Raw genomic sequence first — 23,966 nt, forward strand, 5'->3', positions numbered from 1 at the left:
GCCAGGCGTGGCTCGGGACCGACCGCTGCTGCTTGCAGAGCACCGATTCCTGGCCTGCCAAGCGTGGCTCACTGCACTCTGTTCTCTGACAGCTGCATGGCTTAGGAGAGAGTGCATGTGAAGTGCCTGGTAAGTCCTCGGTTCAAAACGAACTCTGGTGTGCTTCCACAAATGACCGCCCCACGCAGAATATCTGCAGTAAATTGTTGACCTCGCTCTGAGTAGATGTAGAAGGGAAACTCGTTGTTCAGCAGTTGTGTATTTTAATGAAGATGGACACTTAAGACTCTTAGCAGAACTTGTGTGTACCTTGCATTTTTTCCACCCTTAACTGAACCAAAAGAATTGTATTTACTACTTTGTTTGCATGTTTTCCTTGTGAGACTATTACATTTTTTTAAACGTCAGTAATAAAACTTTAGAAAAAATAGATCTTCTTATAACGTTTGGGTAGGCAAATATTTTATAAACAAAACATTAAAAGAATTTCCTAAAAAGGAAACGAATAAATAGGGCTGCATAAAAATTATGAACTTTCTTCCTCAAAAGATAACATTAAAATAAAAAGATTTTTAAAATAAGTTTTGCAAGATACCACCAAGAGAGTGAAAGACAGGTCTTGGAGTGGCAGAAGATAGGAGTCTAACAATGGCCTCGTGCCCTGAATATGTAAGGCATGCCTACAGGTCAGATGGGGGTTGGGGAGGGGGAATGACAACTCTTTAGAAAAAACAGGTGTTTCACAAAAGGAGATTTCCAAAATGGCCAGTCATCAAATGAGGGTGTTCCCAGTCCTCTCTACACTTACTGCCGTAAATATCAGTGACCACGGTGAAAGAGAAATGCCGGGTGGAGGTGGGGGTGGAGAGGATCCAGAACACCCCAGGCTGATGGGACTTTGAATTGGTGTGGCTTCTTCAGCTCCCGGATAGGTGACGTCTGCTAACGCAGGTGTGTGTGTGTGTGTGTGTGTGTGATAAGTTCATGAAATTGAGGAGACTTGTTCTTGTTCTTTTGCGCATAGTCCTGCAAGAAATACTACTGATGAGTTGGGCTACATTACTGGACTGAATAATGATCCCTCTAATCCTGCTTTTAATTTCTCATGCGGAGTGTTGTGATTTTGTGTATGATTCTTTAAGATTTTGTTTTTGTAAAATTCCTACATGTGGAGGGGAAATTCTATATCTGAGCAAATCATTCCAAAAATACCCTCACGTGTCGGAAAGGAACTTGAAACCCAGAGGTAGGTGGGAAGAAAGCTCTTGCTGAATACTCATCAACCAATGAACATGGCAAAGAGGAGCCCCAGGCCGGTGTTGTCCCAAGGGCCAGAGGGAGCTCTGTGGAGGCTCTGCAGATGGTTGTACTTTCCCTGCAAACACACATGGCATGAACGTGTGATTGAGGTTTTTATGACGTAAGAGGAAAAAGTTGGCTGGGGAGGGGAATAAGGGGAAAGCAAGGGATGACGCTGGTACAGCGCCCTGGTGGTGGCCACTGTGGTGAGTGAAAAGGGAGGGGAAGTACAAACAAGAAAGCAGGTGCAAGTGCGGAAGAAGATGGCAGAGAGAGACCAGAGGCCGGGCAACGATTAGCAGCCCTGAGCTACAACCGGGGCTGGCTCTGCCCCCCCAGGGGCATTGTCCGGAGACATTTTTGGTCATCACAACTGGAGAGAGGGCAATGCTGCTGGCCTCTAGTGGGTAGTAGCCAGTGATTATTCTACAGGCATAGGACAGGGCCTGCACTAGCCCACGACAGGGAACATCAGGCCTCAAATGTTAGTCGTGCTGCTGTGGAGAAGCTCTGACAGAGGAAACAGAACCCGTGGTACAGCGGAGAAGACAGCAGACCTGTGGTGTGGGCTGGAGCCACTGGCCACCTGCATCTTGGTACCGGTGCCCTGGGAGACAGAGCCTGCCTCTTTTGTGGGTGTGTGCATGTGATGGTGACTAGCTGTTGAGTCTGGGCACACGCATTGAAGGTGAGGCCCCTGAATGGCAGAGACCTGTGGTCCGTGGGGAGAAGGGGAGGAGCCCTGTGCACACACGTGACCGGTGCATGTGCAGTATGAAGAGCTTTCCGAGGAGGGGCAAGACTTCTAGATAGCGATGAACCCTTTCACTTCTGAGACTGTCATTAAGGAAAAATCAACCAACAATGAAAGTCCCAGTGTAATCCACAGCAATCTGGAGGTTTTCACGTATTTTGTATTTTAGTGAATACGAAGGTTCGTAATATTCTCACTCCCTGACTGTGTCTTCTCTGTCTCATTTCCTGGCCTCTGTTTTCTTTGACCCCAGATTCCAAGAATTGACCAAGTTCTGGGCTTGAGCCTCTTCTGCTGTAAGTCCACACTTGCCTCCTTCGGGCTCGGAGCCAGCAGCCATGTGGCGTGAGACTCTCACTCAAGCTTTTTGTCTGGACCTTGCTTCTTGTTTGCACACTTGCCTTTTAAAATGCCCCCTGGTGACGTTGACTGACATTCTAGTGGTGTCTTAATGATGATGAGGCCAGAGCTGAGCTTATTTTCTTCCCTAACATCAGCTTTTCCTCATGACTTGACCACTTCTTTAACGGGGCTCGTGTCCTTGTGTGCGTATTAATTTCAGCCCTCCCATGCTGCTCGTCTCCAGCTCCTCCACTGAGCCATCCCTGGACAAGCCATGCAGGGGGCTTTCGCACTCCTGCTCCCTCCTTTTCCTTTGGCCGTGGTTAGCAGCATGCTCCCTGGAGCCCCACACCTGCTGTGTCATCCCTTTCTAGCCTATACTGTATATGTCATGCTGACAAAACATTGTTTTATCATAATAGTCCAGGACTTAAAAATCTACCCTAGTCTGTCCATTAACGTTGCCCTGTTGCGTTCTGTTGTACCCACGGAAGGTACCTCTAACCATTTAATTTGAGTTCAAGTGATCACGGTCATATAATTGAGGATAGAGGTCATATTCTTTATAGAGTAAAGGACTAGATCATAGTATTTCAGGCTTAGTTTATCACACGGACTCTGTTACAGCTATTTAGCTCTGTCTTTGTAGTGAGAAAGGAGCCATGGACAGCACATAACGAAGAAGCGTGGCTGCGTTCCCGGGGAACTTTATTTAGGAAAGTCACTTGGCAGGCTGGATTTGGATGACAGGCCATACTTTGCAGGCCCTGATCTGTAGCAATGTTTTAAGCTCTTGGACGCCAGTGCTTACTATAAGACTAGATATGATTGACAAAGCTTGTAAATTTTGCACACGAGATAATGCTAAACTGATGTGGTTTTACCTTTATTGTGTAAACTGTTAATTTACTATATGGAAAGTTTTGTCTGCATCCATTATTGACATTGCACCGCTGGCAGAGGGTGCTCTAAATTCTGCATGCCATTTAGTCCTCACTCCAATCTAAATTCAGTTCTGAAGTAGCTTGGGCCAAGTAGGTAACTGCAGACTACTTATGACCGAACTTCTGAGACATCTTTGTGCCGTGAAGCCAAAAAACATTTTATTTACACCTTCTCATTATTCTTCATCAAATCTAATTTGAAAGCATGTATGTGAAATTTAAACTGTAAGGCTTGTGCATGTGAAAATACGAAGTAGAGATTCTTGAAGGGGCATGGGTTTTAACATTTGCATTCTATTGCCCTCTTGTGGTCAACGATGTATTGTTCTTTTTGGGGGGGGGCGGGATTTTTTTGTCTGTTCTTTTTTTTTTTTTAATTAATAATATTTTTTATTCTATTATGTTAGTCACCATTCAGTACATCCCTAGTTTTTGATGTAAATTTCCATGACTCATTACTTGCGTATAACACCCAGTGCACCATGCAATATGTGCCCTCCTTAATACCCATCACCAGTCTATCCCATTCCCCCACTCCCCTCCCCTCTGAAGCCCTGTTTGTTTCCCAGAGTCCATAGTCTCTCATGGTTCATTCCCCCTTCTGTTTACCCCCCCTTTCTTCTTCCCTTTCTTCTCCTACCGATCTTCCCGCTTCTTATGTTCCATAAATGAGTGAAACCATATGATAATTGTCTTTCTCTGTATTGTTCTTTTCAGGATGGCAAAATGTGACTTGTTTCCTAGTGATTTCGTTTTCAATTTTAAAGTGTTCAGAGACTATTTAATATTTAGGCCTAAAGGCCATTAAGGTTTAAAATGTGCATTCAGGAAGCTCATGTTCTCAGTGAGGGAGGTAAGATGTGTGTGTATGCACCAGAGAACAGTGCATGATGGAAGAAGGTCAGATGTCCATGGGTGTGGTGTCGAAATAAATGCTGACAAGGGGCCCCGAGCGCAGAGAGGCTCGTGGCAGGGGCTAACTGTGCAAGTGTCCTTGGCCTGGATGGTTTGGTAGGATGCAGGCAGTGGAAACAGATGGTAAGTGAGGGGAGACGAGGTTCAGTGGTGCTCAGGGCAGCCTCAGTTTACTGCTGCCCCCAGCAGGCAGGCTAGCAGTGAGTGGTAGAAGCTTCAGGTGGGGCAGTTCTGGTCTCGGGGTCACTCCGCTGGAAACTTGTCTTCTTACCAGTGTTTTTCTTACCTGTTGTGACCATTTGTAGGTCATGAAGTCAACGTATCAAAAGCCAGTCTTTTGGGGCGCTTGGGTGTCTCAGATGGTTAAGCGTCTGCCTTCGGCTCAGGTCATGATCTCCAGGTCCTGGGATCAAGCCCCACACTGGGCTCCCAGCTCAGCGAGGAGTCTGCTTCTCCCTCTCTCTCTCCCCCTGCTTGTGCTCTGTCTCTCTCTCCCAGATGAATAAATACAATCTTTAAAAAAAAGGCCAGTATTGTTTTAAAATAATGGAATAGAATAGAATAGGATGGACCGAAACATTTCAGAGTACCCTGCATATTCTAAGGATTAGTATTTCTTTGTAAACCTTCTAAAACAACATTTATTATCCAAATGCATATATGTTTCCGTAAAATGTCTTACTTAGGTTATGGGTCTGAAAAGTTCAAAGCACTGCTCTAAAGGTTATTTGTCGATTGTGTTGTTTTGTTGGTGTTGGTTTTGTTTTAAAAAATAACTTTATGTTTTAAAAAGTGAATGTTCATTAGACAAATAGAGTCCCAAGCCAATCACTCAAAATACTGCCATTAAGCAACCACTGTTGATGTTTGTAGAGTATCATTCCAGGTATTCCTACGTGTGTCTGTTTGACTGCTGGCCTGGCTAGCTAGAGAAGCAAATAAGAGCCTGGCAGAGAGGAGATGGGTAAGGCAGGATATAAACAGAGAGCAGCCTGGCAGACAGACAGGAAGGCTTACAGAGGAGCTGATGGACGTAAACTAACTCATCTAACACAAAGCCTAGCTTATAATAAAGTGTTAAATATCTCATGGAATTTATTGGATACCATACTGGAAGTGAAAAAGAGAATGGTTATATGGGTACAAAACGGTAGTAAGTGTATCAGGTGTTTATCCTTGCGATCCCAGGGCTGACTGAGAGCTGTAGCCACTGCCACCGCCCAGCGCCACAAGAGAGTGTCATACTACATATCCCTAGCCCAGGAAAAGATCAAAATTCAAAGTACAGTTTCTACTGACTATGCGTGACTTTCGCACTGTCATAACGTTGAAAACTTCTGAGTTGAACTGTCCTAAGTTGAGGACCATCTGTATTGGAATTCCATATTATGAATATATTATTTATATGTGTACACATATATTATCTCTTTCATATTTATTATTTTACCCAGTTTTATTCTTTTATATATATATATGCATATATATTTTTTATCCAATTAGAGTTATCCAAATAATTACCTGTTTATTGCACTTTTATCTCTTCCTAAATCTCTGATCCAGAATTATTTTCCTTCTGCCTAAAGAATAACTTTTAGTATTTCCCTTAGGTCAGATCTCCTGGTAAAAGTTTTTCTCATTTCTGTATCTGAAAATTTCTCTATTTTGCTTTTGGTTTGGAAGTGCAGTTTTTCTGGATATTGAATTCTACCCGGGCATCTGTTCTCTCTTTGCGCATTGAATATTTGTTGCATTGTCTTTGAGAAGTCATGTGAGGTCACGTGGTTGCTCCTTTGGAGGAAATGTCTCTTTTTTCCTCTGGAAGCTTGTAAGATTTTCTGATTGTTCTTGGTTTTCAGCACTTTTACTGTAAGGTACTCTGTATTTACCCTGCTTGTTTGTGATTCTTGAGTGTGTGGATTGACATCTTTTACCAATTTTGGCAAAATTCTCGGGCATTCTCTCCTCAAATATCATTTCTGCCCTCTTTTGCTAATCTTCTTTCCTTGTGCCTCTGCAGCCAAGTATAGGAGCAGCTTTTCATTGTGTTCTTTCTCTTGCCTTCCTTTCTGAGTAGGCCGTCCTTTCGTCTCACCGTGCTTCACTCTGGGTGTTTCCTTTGGTTTTTTCATCCTGTTTTCAGCCATGTCCATTCTGTTGTCAGTCCATACCCACTGAGTTTTTCATTTTGGTTATTTTATTTTTCAATTCCATTTCCATTTCTTTTTGAAACTTTCTTTATCCTGATCTCCTATGTCTTTAAAGTATTGTCTGGTTTTTATTGTGGTGTTGTTAATGTTGACTTCTTTTCTCATATTTCTGATTTTTAATGAACATGCTACATATCATATTAACCAGACAGTTTGTACAAATCATTTGGATTTTACTGTGACCTTATTTTCCTACAGAGAACATTTCTCTTTGCTTCTTAGGAGGAGGATAACATGATATACCTTTGATTTTGGATTTGGATTACCTCATTGTCTACATTTGTCCAAACTCATCACATGGTCCACTTAACATTTGTGCATTTCCTGATTTATAAATTTTATGTAAAGTAATTTTGTAAAGAAATTTTGAACTCTAAGGAAGTGATATGCATGTTGAAATGTTTAGGGGTGAAATGTACTGATGTTTGCAGATTTCTTTGCAATGCATCAAAAATAAAATGGGTTGAAAGAAGGATAAATAGGGGTGGGTTGATAGGTATGTGGTAAGCAAATCTAGCAAATGCTAATGGTAGAATCTAGGCGGCAGTACATGGTATTCACTTTAAAGTATTTCTACTTTATTGTATGGGTGAAAATATTTGTAATACAATTTGGAACAACATTAGAGTGGGACACCATTGTAGTTTGTCATACTCTTCTTTGTCTTTGTTGATCTTTCTTGAGATACAAGTCAGAATATTTGTCACATTGATATGTTACCTTCTTGTTATAACACAGACTCCTCTATTCTGGAATTTGATGTGACATCGATGGAAATGTATATATTGCATGAATCCTTGTTACACTAAAGTCTGCCTGTCATTGGATCCTGTAGCGTGAACATTAAGGACAGTATGAAATCTCTGAATCTTGAGATTTCAAGACCTAGAATCATCGCTAACTTACTTTGTAACCTTGGGAAAATATCTCATGTGTTCTGAGCCTCAGCTTAATTTTTCATTTATGGAATGAAAACACTTCTGTAGTATTGAGTTCCTCTCCTTTGTGTTTACCCCTCAGTCAGAAATATTCCTTAGAGCTAATACTCAAAAGGCAAATACATTTCTCCTTTACCGTTTTGTTTATATGTTTGGACTCTTACATTAAATCAGAAGTCTTACATGCATATGTGTAAAGAGAGTCTGTAATGTTCAAAAGTTCATGGGGTGCTGTGTGGCTCAGTCGGCTAAAGTCTGACTCTTGGTTTTGGCTCAGGCAGTGATCTCAGCATCATGGTATTGAGCCCCGTGTCAGGCTCTGTGCTCAGTGCTGGAGTCTGCTTGCTCTCTCCCTCATCCTCTGCCCTTCCCCTGCTGGGCACATGCTCTCTCTCTCTCTCTCTCTCTCTCTCTCAAATAAATGTGAGAAATCGGAAAAAAGAAAGTTCACATCAATGTGCACAGTGTTACAGCTGGCCAGAGGCTCTCTTTCATGTGTTTTCTGCGAGCGGCATTCACTAGCATACCAGTGAGTACAGACACCTGAGTACAGTCTTGACTCATTGGTATGCTGGTGAATGTGGGCTCCCAGAAAGGGATGGTAAGGTGGAAGGGAGGGGCGAAAAAGAAGGAAGGAAGAGAAAGACAAAGGGGAAGAAAAAAGAACGGCTCCAGTTATTAGCATTTGCCAACTTCTGTGGTGTAAATAATCCTTCCGTCACCGGCACGACATCCCTGCACATGGAGTTAGCGGAGGTGTGACAGTTGGCTGCAGCTGGCTGCAGTAGTCTGTCTGTTGTCTTATACTCAATTTCTAATTCATTGGGTTGTATAACTGTTATGGTTTATGTAGCCACTTAAAGTATCTGTGTAGGCGTGCATGTTGGCTATTTTTGTGAAAAAAATATTCAGAATACAGAAGTTATTTTTAAATTGCATGACATTTTCTGGCCCAATTGAAAATGCCTTTTTTCTTCAGCAAGTTTGGTGTGCACAAAAATATCTGGCTCCGTATGTTTCAGAGGAAAGTCTGAACTTGGTGGTGGTGATTAGAAATGTCTGTTATGCGTCTGTTACAGTGATCTGAGCAGGTGTGGAGTTAAAGGGAGTCTTCTCTTTTTATTTTAGGCGTTTTTGTTGCCTTCCTGTGACATCGCTGTAACAAGGAAGGTAGTTCCAGTGTACAGAAAGTGGATCCTCCAGGACAAACCTGTGTTCATGGAAGAACCAGATAAAAAAGAAGCTGCCCTAGAAGATGCTGAAAAATTAGGATTTTCAGAGACTGACAGCAAAGAGGTAATACGTTGTCGCTTGTTTCAGTTGGGAGTACACATATTTTAGCAAAGTCTACCCGATCGGGCGAGGGTGCCAGTCAGTGGGGCACAGGCCAGCGGGGCTCTTTTATCGTAGTTGCTGCTCTCCAGTTGCTGAGTTCCGTGAGGACCTGCTTCAGTGAGGCTGCTTCTGGGCTGTCTTCAGGATCATTGGTCACCTCCTTACCCTCAGGCTAGGTCCAGCTGTGCATGGCAGCTTCGTCATTCACTGTGGCGGCAGAGTTGTTTTATGAACCATCGTATGTTCACACGTCTGCGTATGAGACTAAAAATGTCACTGCCGTATTGGTATTGACATGTTTAAACAAATAGCATTTGAGAAACTAAATTTAGAATGTTTTGGCAGTCTTGTCTTGTGCAGTGGCCTGCCCAGAGCAGCCGAAAGGACTAACCCAATAATGAGTGCTATCTCCTCTCTTAAGAAGCCTCACTTCAGGGCTGGGTGCTGTCCTCAGAGTGAGTGCTGCTGGAATGGAACTTTTCGTCCTGGTTAGGTAAAGCTAGAGGCTGGAAAAACCTAAAACGACACAGTGGGATCTCTTCCTGAAACAAAATATCTGTCATGTTTCTATTTCTGGCATGCTGTTTTGAAACTAGTCTGAGTAATTATTTTTTTTAAAGATTTTTATTTATTTATGCGACAGAGAGACAGCCAGCGAGAGAGGGAACATAGCAGGGGAGTGGGAGAGGAAGAAGCAGGCTCCCAGCGGAGGAGCCCAATGTGGGACTCGATCCCGGAACACCGGGATCACGCCCTGAGCCTAAGGCAGACACTTAAGCACTATGCTACCCAGGCGCCCCTGAGAAATTATTTCTAAAAGTGGGTGTTGCAGCAATTAACAACAAACATTTAAGACTATTTGTAATCAAAGGTATATCACTTTTAAATATCTATATTAATTCCATAATTTTTGATTTTTTAATATTGGTGAAATCATTTTAATAACTGGTCATGAGGTCAAAACGAATAGATAAGCAAATGGAATTTATCACACATTTTAAAGGTCTGTTTTAGAGACTCATTCAGTCACTGGACCTGTGTTTATTTCTTCAGCACATACTAAACACTAGGCACTGTTTGAGATGCTGGAGGTGGTGAACAAAATGGAAAAAAGACTCGCCCTTCTAAAATCTCTATTCTCATGAACTTTGGTGAGTGTAAGGAATTAAATATGTGAACATGTACTTCTTCCCCCTCCGTTAACTGGTTTTTATCTCCTAAAGACCTCATCTGACGGTTCTCGTCATAAGCGATCTTCCAGTTGGGGACGAACATACTCCTTCACGGGTGCAGTGAGCAGAGGATGTGTGACGCAAGAAGAAAATAAGAACAGGAAAGCCGGGGCCCAGGCTATGCTGCAGGTACGTGGCTGGCCGGAAACATAAAGACCTCCGGTTGGAGTCCATTTGAACATTTTGTTTATTGTGATAGCATCATTAAAGTACAGTGATATTTGTATCTACCTGTCAGTAAACAGCTCTTAAGTTCTCATTCTGAGTTTTCTTCCTGACCGCTCATCTTCAGTTTGTAAAGATTCTTTTCTAGTCGAAGGAGACCTATGAGCCGGTTGCAGGTTTTTGAGAGGGATTATTACGCAGTGAATGTGAAATGACCGAGATCCAAATCTTAAAAAGCAAGTCCTGAACACATATGGGGAGTTAGTCCGTCATCTGGACTCTAATTTGCAAGACAAGCATGGTGATTCTATAATCCCATAAAGAATATTCTTCTTAAAAATTGCCTGTTTGATGATAAATGCTGTACTTTTTAAATCTTTATCTATATGAATATATAAAATAGAACCAGTGCCATTTGGGAACATTGGAAAGAACAGCTTTGGCTGATCACTTAATCTTCCCAGACCTCAGGATTTTACCTCAAAAATGGGGATTGGGAGATTGATTACCTCTTGGCTCCCATCTAGGTGGAAGGTTGTTAGGTCTCTAAGTGAAAACACAGAATGCCTCTTTTTCCCCTGCTCCCTGGCGCCCACCCTCTACCCCATATCCACCTGAGCTAGCATAGGCATAGCTTGCCTGTTGCCCAATTTTCAATGACATGCTTTTGTCATCCATCTCTCAGTAGGATTCCTTGTCATGGTATCCTTTTTGCTTTCAGGTTCATTAGCAGTTTAATACTCTGTAACTATTGAATCTTCTCATTTTTCAGTGAAAATCAGCAAATAATTGGAAATCAACTTGAAACAAAATGAAGATGATTTTACTTGAGTTGCTTCCAAGAACTCTGGTGCCAGTTGTTAGGAAAATCTGTGCCCTCACCAGAGAAGTGCATGCTGGAGTCCCTAGCCTGGGTCCCTTGGTATTCCTTGTCCTCCAAGTGGATTGCCATATGCCATCCTCAGCCATCCCACTGCCAGTATCTCCCTAGGTTCAGGAGAGTATTAATTTGTTTTCTGAAAGGATCAGTTACATCGACTTGGCCAGACCAAGAAAAAATACTTTCCACTTGATTGTAGCACAACAGTGTTCAAAAATGTTTAGTTTGGATTCTAATAGCTGTGTTTGTTCTCTTTGTATCCAGTATCTTTGGTCCTTTCCTTGGTTCATTAGGAAAAAGTGGCCAAGTACAGGTTGAATAAGCTAGTACTCTTCTCCAGTTGCTGTTGAGAGGTACAATTTGGACGTATTAATTTTTTTTTAATTTTTACCTTAACCAGTACTGACATGGTAGTAAGAAAGATTCATGGAGTTGGCATTTTGATCTTTTTTAAAAAAGAAAATGAGTGGAGAATATAATATATGAAGACTCCTCACTTTTACTTGGGAGTATGCAAAGTTTCCAATTCACATCAAGAAACCAAATACCTTGAGTGAAAGATCTGTCTTGCAGCAGATCGTCTATGCCATACGTCTTCCAAAAACATGGCCGCGAGGGGCAGCTGGGTGGCTCAGTCGGTTAAGCCTCCGACTCTTGATCTCTCAGCTCAGGTCTTGATCTCAGTCAGGGTAGTAAAAAAATAAAGTGGCCACTAAAATTATACTACCACTGCTAGAGTTGGTTAGTCAAAAAGTTCTTTGTTTTCCTTTTTCCCACTTGAAAGCTAGGAAAGTCTTCACATTGCTGTTATCATCTGTTACCAATTATTACAGTGCTTATTTAGTAATTCTTTCTAGAAAAGTAGGCCCTGACACCTTTTTAATCTTGCACAAGATAATCTTAGAGGCTGTCAATATCTAAATTCACCCACTTGACTTTTGAGCATGTTTATTTTAATTTCTTCAGTCCGTTTGTGCATCTATTTTAAGATGTTGTGTTGATAGATTTCATTCCCAGGTGAGCCAGAGAATTCTGTTTGTTCCCAGATCCTTTGAATTTGTACTGCTGAACACAAGGGAGACTTAAGAAGGCATAGGATCTAGGTAGATGGTACCCATCCACCTTCATCACCAGACTGACAACTCAGTCTCCTAAACTGAAGGGTCACTGGAGTCGTCTGTGTCAGTAGTAACACAGTGGTAACTTTACTGTAGTGCCCCTAAGCAGTCACTTACGACTACGTAACAGGCCACATCTGTGCGTCTCACAATTTTCTACTGAAACACCCCTGACAGGAACTTGTACCCCAAAGGTCTGAGGTAGAGTGTAGAGCTGTTGGCTGGTCATCTAAGTTTTTTTAAATCTGTTTTTATCTCAACAATTCACATAGGTTTTATATCCTACTGCCTAATATCGTTCTCCTAGTCAAGGTATATGCACCTGGAAGCTATGTACTGTTGACCATGTGGCCTTGCCGGTTTCCTGCCTCCCTACAGCTACTAGAGATCTGCGCCCGTGTTGGGTGGTGCTGGCCGTGCTTCCTACCTGCAAAGTTCATGTGCTGGGAGATTTCACAGCAATCAGATGGTTTTTCCCAGCCACTGTCTGACCACTGCTCCTCTTCCTCTCCCCGTCCCCGACCCCAAAATTTCTCACCCAGAAGCAGTGATCCTATCTTACTGTTTTCCCCTTTTCTTTTGAGGTAATGTAAAAAGAAGTCTTCAGAAACTTTTCTGATTCATAAATTTTCTAAAGTTGCACTATTAATTTGTATTAATAATTTTTTTCTAGGAAAGGTCTTTCAAGTGTGTCAGGTGATTCTAAGAGAAGCATTTTAAAAAATCTTGAGTATGTGTTGGTACCACTTGCCTTAGTTGAAATGACTCCAAGGTGATTGTTTAGTAGAGGGAAATTAATATCATTATCTTTAAGAAAAATTTGTTCAGATTTATGTGTTTAGTTCCATTTATATGTTTACTGTAAAATTTGTTGATTTCAAGGTATTTTTGACAAATGCAGCAAACGTCTTTTTGTTGGAACCATGTCCTGAAGTTCCCATGCTCTTAAGAGAACAAGCTGATGCCTGTAAAGCTGTTTTGATTATTTGTAGGTGCATGATAATGGAGCTTACAATGAATAAAAAGACATGGTAAGTTTATTTCAAATTCATTAATTCTGTAAAACATGTTTCTGTTTTTCAACATAATAATTAGAACGTGAAAGCCTCCACTTACTGATGGCTTTACAAAGTGAACAGTAAGATGATAATCAATCTTCTGTAACAGTTTCTGTGAATTATGAAGAAGGTAAGTATCCAGCACTTTGATAGTTTATTTTTATTATTGGCTTTAAAAATGTTACTGAATGAAAAGTAGTCATATTACTTAATAGTAGATTTTTCCATTTTAAATTGTCATCAGACTGCTTTGTGGAAAAGCAATGCAACTGGTGTTTTCTATCATTCTTCATAAGCCCAGGAGCGGTTGTTAATTGCTCTGAAATGCTGTTAACTGATTTTTATTGCTTCCAATTTGAAGCTTTGAATTCACTTTGGAAAACCAATTATCTGAAATGACAGACTGTCAGAATGACCGAATAATAGTACCGTCAAACATATAGTGGCATCATGAAAATGTGCTTATGCGAAATGTTTTCTTTTTTCTCCTTTGTTTTTGTTTGGTGTCTCTGTGTTTATAATACCCCGAAAGTACACAGTGTTGTGGGTTTTTCCCATGCCCCCGTCCCATGATGAGCACATCACTCCAGCTTAGGAGGTGCTTTCAGATGTTGTCAGCAACAGAGACCTCAGAGCCACTCTGTAACCCTCTTTCTTCATGCCCCTCAGTTCTAGTTGTAAAATGCCTCTCCAGCCTGTCCTTTACGTGTTCCTCCCACCCATCGCTGCCCTGGGGCGGCCTGGCTGGGTCAGCCCTGCTGTCAGTGGGCTTTGGCCTCTGTGCTCAGTGCTCAGGGCTGCTACAAACCAGCTCTGGTGGCCACTTCCCTCCTGGAAGTCCTCAGTGGGGCCCCGTTACCACACCTGTGTTCTGGATGCTTTTTCTTTTCTTTTTTTTTTAAGTTTTATTTATTTATTTAACACAGATAGTGACAGCCAGCGAGAGAGGGAACACAAGCAGGGGGAGTGGGAGAGTAAGAAGCAGGCTCACAGTGGAGGAGCCCGATGCGGGGCTCGATCCCATAATGCTGGGATCACGCCCTGAGCCGAAGGCAGACGCCTAACCCCTGTGCCACCCAGGCGTCCCCTGGATGCTTTTTCTGGATGTCCTTGAGTCAGCACTAAAGGGAAAGCTCTGTGTGCACCTGGTGGAAAGCATAGAAATGAGGCAGGACTGACCTGGCAGGGGCCCCTAGGGCTGTGGAGTCCAGCCTTTTCCTTTCTCCCATGAAGGGAGGGTGGGCCCAAAGGAATCCCATCAGGTAGCAAGTTCACTGGTACAGAAACCACAGGAATCAAAATGATTATTTTAGGATGTAAATTCCAGGGGCGCCTGGGTGGATCAGTCGTTGGGCATCTGCCTTCAGCTCAGGGCGTGATCCCGGTGTTCAGGGATCAAGCCCCGCATCAGGCATCTCTGATGGGAGCCTGCTTCTTCCTCTTCCACTCCCCCTGCTTGTGTTCCCTCTCTCGCTGGCTGTCTCTCTCTCTGTCAAATAAATAAATAAAATCTTTAAAAAAAAAAAAAAGAAGTAGAATAGTTGTTATACCGAGAGTTTTGTCTTCTCGCAAGTTACAGCCAGGACTAGCTGCAGACACCAGGGGATTTTGAACCAGTAGTTTTGTTCATGATAATAGCTGATTTCTCCGTAGCTCAGATCCTGATTACAGTTGATCAAATAAATTTTGAGACACTAAAAGAAAATCAAGATCAAGTGCTTTTTATTTTAAAGTTCATTTTATTCCTAGTAATTTAAAATATTTTGTTAAAACTCATTCTTCTTCCAAATGAGGGTGATTCAGTTCTCTTGTTGGCTTGTTGGTTTTAGACGCTCATGGTGGCGTGGATCCGAGCAAACCTGTGTGTGTACATTTCTCAAGAGCTCTGGGATGACTTCCTTGGTGTGCTGTCCTCCCTCACGGAATGGGAAGAACTCATAAACGAGTGGGCCAACGTCATGGACTCCTAGACAGCAGTGCTGGCGAGAACTGCTTACGGAGTTGAGATGACAAACCTACCTCTAGACAAACTAAGTGAACAAAAGGAAAAGAAGCAGCGAGACAAAGGTACTTCTACTCTTACAGAGGAATACCAGATGTCTGAGATGGAGGCGGAGTGTGTCTATACATATAGGCAATTAATGCATGGAATTTTGGAATAAACCATACAGGCCGTGTCTTTTTAATGGTGGTGTCGGATGGTGTTTCATAGCACTCTGTCCTCGTAGTAAGGATGATGAATTTATGAAGGGGCTGTGGAGGAAGAAAGAAGATGAAGGGGAGTAGCAGTAGTAGCAACAGGAATAATAATAATGGCTCGTGCTTGTATGTATTCTCTCTCTTCACCCTCTTGGTAACTTCTGAGTTACTATCCAGGTATCACAGACAGAAACTGAAGTACAGAGAGTCCATGGTGATGGGCTCACTCAAGGTACCTAGCTGAGAAGTGGGAAAGCCAGAAATCGAAGCTGGGCAAGTCCAGCTCCAGGCAGCACACTAGAAAGACATATTCCAGTGCCTGCTTAGGCAAGGTAGAAAAATTCTGAGTGTTTCAGATGGGAGTCATTTTGGCTTTTTTTGTTTCTGGGTAAAAGTTGTTTTGAGACCTCGAGTCAGATCAAGGTGGAAAACATCAGTGGTGGTTTCTACGGGGGACAACAATTTGTCTTCATTACTGTTTGAGGCTGTGACACAGTCTTGGGATTAATTCCCTTGTACTCCAATTTATTGTGTAAAGATTTTGAGGCAGTTCATAGAAGTACCTATAATACAATAGATAAAATGGGTAAGGACACTGGGGCAAATTTAAAGGGAGCGGAGTTGCCGGAGTGGTTAAGATGCCAGAATGCATGCCAGAGAGCCCTGTATACTTGCTAGGGAGGGAGAAGGGGAGCAAGCTTAGATGTGACTCTGATCTTCACAGGGTTACAGCAGAGGATCACAGATTCCAAATGGGGAACATCGACAGCTTAGGTGATACATAGCTTTTCTTGGTCCTAAAACTTGGGAGGAGTTTCTTCTCCCAAGATGCATAAAGTATACATTGCTTGCTTTGGGTAGACTATAGCCTCAACAATAGCCTTATTATAGACTGTATCAGCTTTTCCTGTGTGACAGATCACCCCAAAACATAGTGACTTAAAGGAACAGCCAGTTGTTTAAATCATGATTTTATGAGTTGGCAGTTTGGGTTGGACACAGTTGGGCAGTTCTGCTGGATTCCCTCCTGTGTTTGTAGTCAGCTAGGCTGTCAAATAATCAGCTAGGCAGCTCTAGGGTTGGCCAGCTGTCAGCTGGGGCAGTGATGGGGGGACTTGGCCACATACCTTTTATTGCCCAGCAGGCCAGCTCAGGCTTTTTTGGTGAGGTTTTAGGTTTCCAGGAGCAGCAACAGGGCAAGCCCAGATTTTCCAACGCATTTCAAATCTCTGCTTGCTCATTTTGCTAGCAAAGCAAGTCATGTGATGAAGCCCAGGGTCATTGTGGGAGAGGCCCACAGAGGATGTGGATGTGGGGAGGTGTGAACCAATTATGGTGATTACTTAACCATATAAACATGTCATTAATGGGACTGATTCTTATAATATCTTCGCTGCAGTCTGTGAGTGGCTGTATTTATTTATAGGAAGGTAAACAATCTGAAAAACACTGTTTATGGAATGATACAGAATGAATTCAATTATGTAATTAATGCCTTTGGCAAATATTTCCGATTGATCTATCATCTTGCTTATGAGGAGATAATGCTAAGTGAAATAAGTCAAGCAGAGAAAGACAATTGTCATATGGTTTCTCTCATCTATGGAACATAAGAACTAGGAAAATCGGTAGGGGAAGAAAGGGATAAAGAAAGGGGGGTGATCAGAAGGGGGAATGAAGCATGAGAGACTATGAACTCTGAGAAACAAACTGAGGGCTACAGAGGGGAGGGGGGTGGGGGAATGGGATGGGCTGGTGATGGGTAGTAAGGAGGGCACGTATTGCATGGTGCACTGGGTGTTATGCGCAACTAATGAATCATCGAACTTTGCATCAAAAACCAGGGATGTGCTGTATGGTGACTAACATAATATATTTTTAAAAAAATTTTTTTTAATTAAAAATAAAAATGAATTCAAATGTTCATTATAAAAATACTTGCCTTCTAAGCACTGGATTTGTGGAAACAAAATATACTCTCAGGAACCTGGGTGTGAAAACGACCCTTAGGTGGCAGCCACCAGCACATTACCTGTGCAGAAATCTCTGTCTCGGTCTCTTATCTCCTGTATTTCTCTTGGATCCTTGACCACTCATTTGAAATACTTGACCAGAGCTCTAGGAGAGGAAAGTAGAGAAGTGATACCTAATTTTGCAACAAGAGAAGCTGCTGATTATATACAGTTGGATTTATGAAATCTGCTGAGTAACACAGGCTGTGCAATGAATGATAAGGAAGTCAGCCTTTAGATTATTTTTCTTGTCTTATCCTTTATCAGGCTGTGTTCTATTCTCCGAAAGGAGCCACCGTGGGGAGATCCTGTTCTCTCAGCTGGCGGAGCCACCCGGATGTGGCCGAGCCAGTGCGATCGAGGAGCGCCACCACATCTGGGGCACCGGGAGCTGAGAAAGCAAGAAATATTGTTCGCCAGGATACAACTGGTAAACGTTTATTTAAGTGCTTCTGTGAGGTCCAGTTGCTATCTAAGATGGATTTATAGGAATAAAATGTTTTAAAAGCTTTAAAATTCGACTCAGAACATAAATACATGGCCTTTTATTAAGTAGGATGTTTCCGTATCTTTTAATTGTCTCTTCTGTTCTCTTCAAATTTGTTTTTGATACTTATTTCTGAATCATTCATTGTGAAAAAGAACTTGAGCTGTCACTACTGAGTGAGATATATGTGCAAAACAGAGAAAATAGATATTTTGTTAGAAGCCTAAAACAAATAGATTCTCAGTAATCGCACAGCTGCATCATGTTGTTGAGCAGCGTGAATCTTAGTGTGGCTGTTCCAACACAGAAAAAGAGAATAATGCACATAGTTTGCAGGACTGGAGGGGGATATTGAAGTGCCTTGCTTCTGTTGGGAAGTGGAGCTTTACATGCCTGGAGCTGTTGTCCTTCTACCCTGTTCCCTCAGTGAAAAACAATGGAATGAAATCCACGGTCTCCACCCAGGCTCAGGCCAGATTCTCAGCTCCCTGAGGTCCAGCTCTGACCTGTGACCCCTACGTAGGACATGCGTCTTGCATGGGAAATGGCTGGGTGAACCAAGGTCCCCCTGTTCTCTAGGAGCTGTTCAAGAAGCTGCTGCCCCATCAGTGCCTGGGCTCCGTCTGGTCCAAGCGCAACAAGCCTGGCAGTGAGCACCTGGCACCCACGGTCCGGGCCACTGTCACCCAGTTCAACTGTGTGGCCAAGTGTGTCATCACCACCTGCCTTGGCAACCCAAGCATGACAGCCCGGGACAGGGCCATAGTGGTGGAGCACTGGATCAAGGTGGCCAAGGTATGCAACGGGAAGCCCAGCCGAGGTGCTCTCCTGAGTCTCGGGCACTGCTCTTCCCTTGATCAGGTCTCAGGGAGGAAGGCCCTGGTCTTTGCCCTAGGACTGTGCAGTCCCTAGGCTCTTCCGTCCAGGGATATGCTGACCTCGCCTTGCGTGGCCCTATGCTGGGATGCTCCGTTTCTGCCTGGCTCCTTCCTTGGAGTGAGGTAAAATCCTCCTCCTCCTCTTGGCCTCACGTGTGCCCTTCGGCAGGTCCCTGGACAGCGGCTTCCTCCAGCAGGAGCGCTTTCCCCTGAGGGGGACTGAAGCTTGAGAGCCAATCAGGTGCCGGCTCCCCACATGACAGCCCATTCTCTTCCCTCCCCAGGCCTGTCAAACCCTGAGGAACTACTCGTCCTTACGTGCCATCCTCTCGGCTCTGCAGAGTGTCTCCATTCACCGCCTCGAGAACACGTGGGGGGAAGGTTTCCAGGTGAGTAGGCCTCTCTCCATGGAGGGACCAGGATGGAGGAGGGAGCTCCCAGAGGCTTGTCCTCTTCCCCCTCAGGCAGCTTGGACCTTCTGGGAGGCGGCAAACCCCGACCACAAGACCTGGGCTGGTGGGTGCGTCTCTCAGCCTTCCTGGTGAAGAGGCCACCATGCCTCCCACTTTAGAAATCAGTTTTGCCAAATGTCCCACACGGGGCTGAGCTGCATTAAATCTCTTCACGTGTTTCCTTGACAGCCACTAAGCTCTCTGCCCATTTGAACCCCAAATTGACCCAAACAGCGTTTCTCAATGAATATGGGAAGGGAGGCCCAGGACGAGCCACATGAGAGCTCCCTCCCATGTCCTACAAAGACCTTAGTGCTCAGAGGATTCCAGAAGAAACCCTCAACCAGGCAGGTTCACACTTTGGGGTTCTCAAAGAAAAGGCACTCGCACTCAACCCTGCCACATTATTCGTCCATTGATCCTGCCTCCCTTGCCTCTCTTCAGGAAGCCATTGAGGATCTTTCAAAAGCTGTGCAGCAAGGACACCGCACAGGGCAGGAACCTACTCATCAAGGTAGCCTGGAAGGTGCAGGTCTGGAAAGAGAGGAGGGGTGGGAGGGAACAGGGTCCTGCGAGGATGAAGTCGGGAATGGTCTGAAGCATTCCTTGGGGAGGGGAAGCCTTTGGCATGAATGTGGTGACAGCCTAGGTGAGGATGCCGTTGGCGGTGAGGGGGCAAGCAGGTGGTGTCCAAGCAGACTCCCTAGCCTTGACACCCTCTCTCTTAGTGTCGAGAGCTGCTCCACGCGGTCACCTGGGATGGGCCAGGAGGCTGGAGCTTTTTCAGGGGAGGGTCCTTGTGGGCAACAGAGAACAGTGACTCATCCCACTCTCCCCCTTAGGACACAGGGTGTCGTGCCCTTCCTTGGCACTTTCCTCACCAAGTTGCTGATGTTGGAAACCGCACTGGAGGTCTATCTGGAGGTGGGTGAGCCTGAAGATTGTGGGGGATGGACCAGAATCTGGACCTGTGGGAATAGAGCACCCCTGTAATGAGCCCTGAGCTCTCAGGACTCGGCAAACCTACCCTGATGACAGCCTCAGAGCTGCGCCTGTGAGGTCGGAGTCTCTTGCCCATCTCAGCGATGAGTGAGGCGAGACTGCAGTTAGGACATGGCTCCCGGTGCCAAAGACTGGTGAAGCAGCAGAGCTTCCTGAAGGCAAAGCTGCATGAGGTCTGTCTGAGTGGACCTCAGCCTCCCCCGGTGAGTTTGCCTGTGGGGGGAGAATGAAGTCAGGACCCTCCACATCAGCAAGCACCTCCGTAGCCGCAGCAGCCCCTTCCTGCCTGAGGCTTCGGCCTCCCCTACTGTCTTCTGAGAGGGTGGTGCTGCAGGGTCCCGACCTGTAGCCAGTCCATCTGGCCCATGTCCTCCTTTCTCTGGACCCCAGAGCCTGGCCTAGATCCCAGGCCCACTATCTGTGTATGCACGGCCCCCTCACGGGTCCTGGCCATGGTGCAGCATGAGAAGGGATGGGAATCAAGTGCTCCTAAGAACCAGGGGCCTCATTCTGATGGACTTTGTCTGCATTCCAGGGGAATGAGATCAACCACTACAAAAGAAATAAGGTGAGCATATGTGGTGCTTCCCACAGGGAAGGGTAGGGAGTGGGCCTCAGAGATGTCCCTGGGAAGAACATTGCTTGGCTCCATCCCCTCCACCTCACATTTCCTGGGACCCCTTGAGAAGAAAGCAGTGCAAGTCCCATCCCGTTAGGAGATGGGGACAGAGCATGGCATCCAGGAGGACTTCCTGGAGGAGGGGCTACTGATACTCACCTCTGAGAACAGGTGGAGACCGGATGAATCTGCAGGGAGGAGGATGGCCATGTGTGCCAGGACCTGGGATGGGTCCCCGGTCCCGCTGCTCAACCCTCACCAGACCCTGCAGCTCCCCGCCCCCCCAGGCTCCCTATACATCCTGTGCTTCTCTCTCTGCTCAGGAATACCAAGTCATGACGGACATCATGCTGCTCCAGGTGGCTGCCGAGAATTACACCCTAGAGCCCGAGGATCCTTTTTGGGCCTGGTTCCAGGCTATGGAGCCGCTCAGCGAGGCTGAGAGGTGAGGCCCATCAGGAGCTGGGTCGGTGAGGTTCGGGGTGGACTCTTTCTGCTGGCCACTCCTGGGATCCTCCTTCCCTGGGCAGCCTCTGGCCTTGTTGCCGGGGTGCCAGACTCCAGCTGTGGGCAAACACTGGCAGAGACTCTTGAATGGAAGCTCCTGGGCAACTCACAGGTGTCCCTCTGTCCTTAGCTACACCCTGTCCTGCCAGCTGGAGCCCCGGTCCTAGCTGGTCAGCAGCACTCAAGAAGGAGAAGAACTGGCCGCAGTCAACCTCAGGGCTGTGCAAGTGTCCAGTGGCCCTCCAGGGATTCCTCAGCAGCTGCATATGGGCAGTCCTTGCGCCTTATTTACTCCACACCCCTCCCCCCATCTATTTCCTTATGTAGGGGGTACCATTTAGTTGTTTTAAATAGTACCGTGATAGATTTGCATGTTAGGAGAGTAAAGCCCTTGTTTTGTTTTAGAGCCCAGGTGTGTGGTTTGGGTCTTTTACTTCCTGCAGTAATGGAAAACTTGCACAGACTCTCATATTCGTTCCTGACCTAGGAAATCTTCCAGAGTCATCAGCTACTGTATGTGGGAGGAAGGAGAAGTGCCAGCCTTTCTCCCTAGCCACTGGAAGGCACCCCGAAATCCCCCTTACTCAGAGCACGGGTCCATTTCATTCAATGAATTTGGGCAAACAGCAGAGACAGCCCCTCAGAACTCCTGAGATTTAGAGGTTGCAGGGACTTTCCCAGGAATAGCAACAACCACTGAAAGTGGGAGTCTTTAAGACTTGTACGCCCCAGAACTCCTTCCTGCCCCAGGACTGGGGTTGCCTTTCTCCGCTCTAAGGCCAGGAAGACTGTGTCCTGCTTCTTCCGTTGAGATGCTTTTTTGGTTTTGTGTTTGGTTTTGTATTGCCCCCGTATTTGGAACTTGTCGTATTGTAGTTCAATCTCTGGAACTGCATCAGCACCTAGTGGGGAAAAACATGGAAGGAGATCAAATCCTGCGTGTGAAGGGGACAAAGCCAGAGGAAGATAATTTGCAGATGGACTCAGGGCAGGCACGACTTTCCAGCCTCAGTCTCCCCGTTGGCCGTTTACCAAGTTTGGAATCTTTCTGGGATTCTTGTCAATGATCTCTGGATTCCCTTTCCTGCTTGCTTTGTGTGTTGGGAAAAGATGGGAGGGGTACTTTAAAGGGCACACCTGAGCCTGGTTCCATGAACATCTATGCTGACCTAGGAGCCAGGATTTCCAGCCTTCGTGCATCTCCTTATGCAGTTCTTCTGAAGCAGCAGTTCCCTCCAGGCCCCAGGCTCTGGGTCAGATGCACAATAGCTACTGTTCCCTGGCTGGCATCTGATGGATCAGGGACGGGCTCTTTCTTGCCAGGATAATGGGCCATATCCTTGACCAGAGAAACCCCACACTCTCCTTGCTGTCCGTCATGACTTTTAGGTCCATGTTTTCTGAAGTCCATCATCTCTATTTCTTTTATAATAATTTTTTTTATTATGTTAGTCAGCATACAGTACTTCCCTAGTTTTTGATGTAAAGTTCCATGACTCATTACTTGCGTCTAACACCCAGTGCACCATGCAATAGGTGCCCTCCTTAATACCCAACACCAGCCTATCCCAATCCCCCACTCCCCTCCTCTCTGAAGCCCTCAGTTTGTTTCCCAGTGTCCATAGTCTCTTGTGGTTCATTCCCCCTTCTGTTTACCCCCCCTTCTTCCCTTTCTTCTCCTACTGATCTTCCTACTTCTTATGTTCCATAAATGAGTGAAACCATATGATAATTTTCCTTCTCTGTTTGACTTGACTTAGCATTATCTCCTCCAGTCCCGTCTATGTTGCAGCAAATGTTGAGAAATCGTTCTTTTTGATGGCTGAGTAATATTCCATTGTCACTAATATTCAACAGTTTACACACTCAGTCTCAGTTTGCACACTTACACTGACTTGTCCGAAATTAGGTACTCAGCCTGAGCCCCCAGACCTACTGGGTCCCCTGCGCATTGAAAGTGAGCAGATGAGAAGCATCTCGCATGCAACTGGTTGCCAAAACAAAGCAGGGGTACGAATACTTCTATCAGACAAAACAGAATATAAAAAAAAAAAAGAGAGAGTAGTGAGTCACAAAGAAGGACACTGTGTCCCAATCATGGAGACAATGCAACAAGAAGATAGAACAATTTTAAATTTTTAGACACCCATCATAGGAGGACCCAAATACGTAAAACAGTTAATAACAAAAAGCAGGCAACTAATTGACTGTAATACAATACAGTAGGGGATCTAACACCCCCCTTCTATTAATGGACACATGATCCAAACTGAAAATCAACAAGGAAACAGTGGCTTTGGGTGATGCACTGGTTTTAACAGACGCATGCAGAACATTCCATCCTCCAACAGCACATACTCATTCCTTTCGATTGCACATGGAACGTCCTCCAGAGCAGATCACATATTAGGCTACCGAACAAGTCTCTACTAATTCAAAAAGATGGAAGTCATGGCATACATCTTTTCTGACCACAATGGTATGGACTAGAAATCAACCACAAGAGAAAAACCTGGAAAGACCATGAACACAAGGAGGTGAAAGAACACGCTCCTGAGAAATGAGTGGGTCAACCAGGAATTCAAAATAGGAAAAAAAATTACATGGAATCCAAGAACAATGA

General features: G+C 44.7%; 2 protein-coding genes across 6 annotated transcripts in view; both read left to right on the forward strand.

Annotated features, from left to right (window-relative positions):
• The window catches only part of LOC123000541 (focal adhesion kinase 1-like), a 96,120-nt gene extending 80,903 nt beyond the window's left edge, over window positions 1-15,217 (forward strand). For both annotated transcript variants that reach the window (XM_057312805.1, XM_057312806.1), the window contains exons 4-7: window positions 8,528-8,695; window positions 9,958-10,095; window positions 13,012-13,160; window positions 15,017-15,217. In XM_057312805.1, coding sequence (XP_057168788.1) covers window positions 8,528-8,695; window positions 9,958-10,095; window positions 13,012-13,160; window position 15,017 — 456 coding nt within the window. In that variant the 3' untranslated portion in view covers window positions 15,018-15,217. The remainder of the gene's footprint in view (window positions 1-8,527; window positions 8,696-9,957; window positions 10,096-13,011; window positions 13,161-15,016) is intronic.
• A 2,066-nt stretch (window positions 15,218-17,283) lies between these two features.
• LOC125281378 (ral guanine nucleotide dissociation stimulator-like) lies at window positions 17,284-23,854 on the forward strand. 4 transcript variants are annotated; one of them, XM_057312816.1, is made up of 8 exons: window positions 17,284-17,828; window positions 18,465-18,680; window positions 19,048-19,152; window positions 19,660-19,729; window positions 20,058-20,420; window positions 20,753-20,785; window positions 21,160-21,281; window positions 21,474-23,854. In XM_057312816.1, exons 1-5 carry the CDS (start codon window positions 17,736-17,738, stop codon window positions 20,105-20,107), a joined length of 534 nt encoding a protein of 177 aa, XP_057168799.1. In that variant the 5' UTR covers window positions 17,284-17,735; the 3' UTR covers window positions 20,108-20,420; window positions 20,753-20,785; window positions 21,160-21,281; window positions 21,474-23,854. The 4 variants fall into 4 exon arrangements, with proteins under 4 accessions (XP_057168799.1, XP_057168800.1, XP_057168797.1 ...); XM_057312817.1 differs by having other exon boundaries at window positions 20,058-20,139; XM_057312814.1 differs by having other exon boundaries at window positions 21,160-23,854.
• The last annotated feature ends 112 nt before the right edge of the window (window positions 23,855-23,966 follow it).

Source organism: Ursus arctos, unplaced genomic scaffold (assembly GCF_023065955.2).
Source record: "Ursus arctos isolate Adak ecotype North America unplaced genomic scaffold, UrsArc2.0 scaffold_16, whole genome shotgun sequence".
NCBI classification, from domain to species: Eukaryota; Metazoa; Chordata; class Mammalia; order Carnivora; family Ursidae; genus Ursus; species Ursus arctos.

Bases quoted from the DNA above. Each gene is read 5' to 3' on its own strand.
- LOC125281378 (XM_057312818.1), top strand. From the start codon at position 17,736: ATGTGGCCGAGCCAGTGCGATCGAGGAGCGCCACCACATCTGGGGCAC. The intron at 17,829-18,464 runs GTAAACGTTTAT...CCTGTTCTCTAG, and splicing joins TGTTCGCCAGGATACAACTG to GAGCTGTTCAAGAAGCTGCT. The intron at 19,730-20,057 runs GTAGCCTGGAAG...TCTCCCCCTTAG, and splicing joins GCAGGAACCTACTCATCAAG to GACACAGGGTGTCGTGCCCT.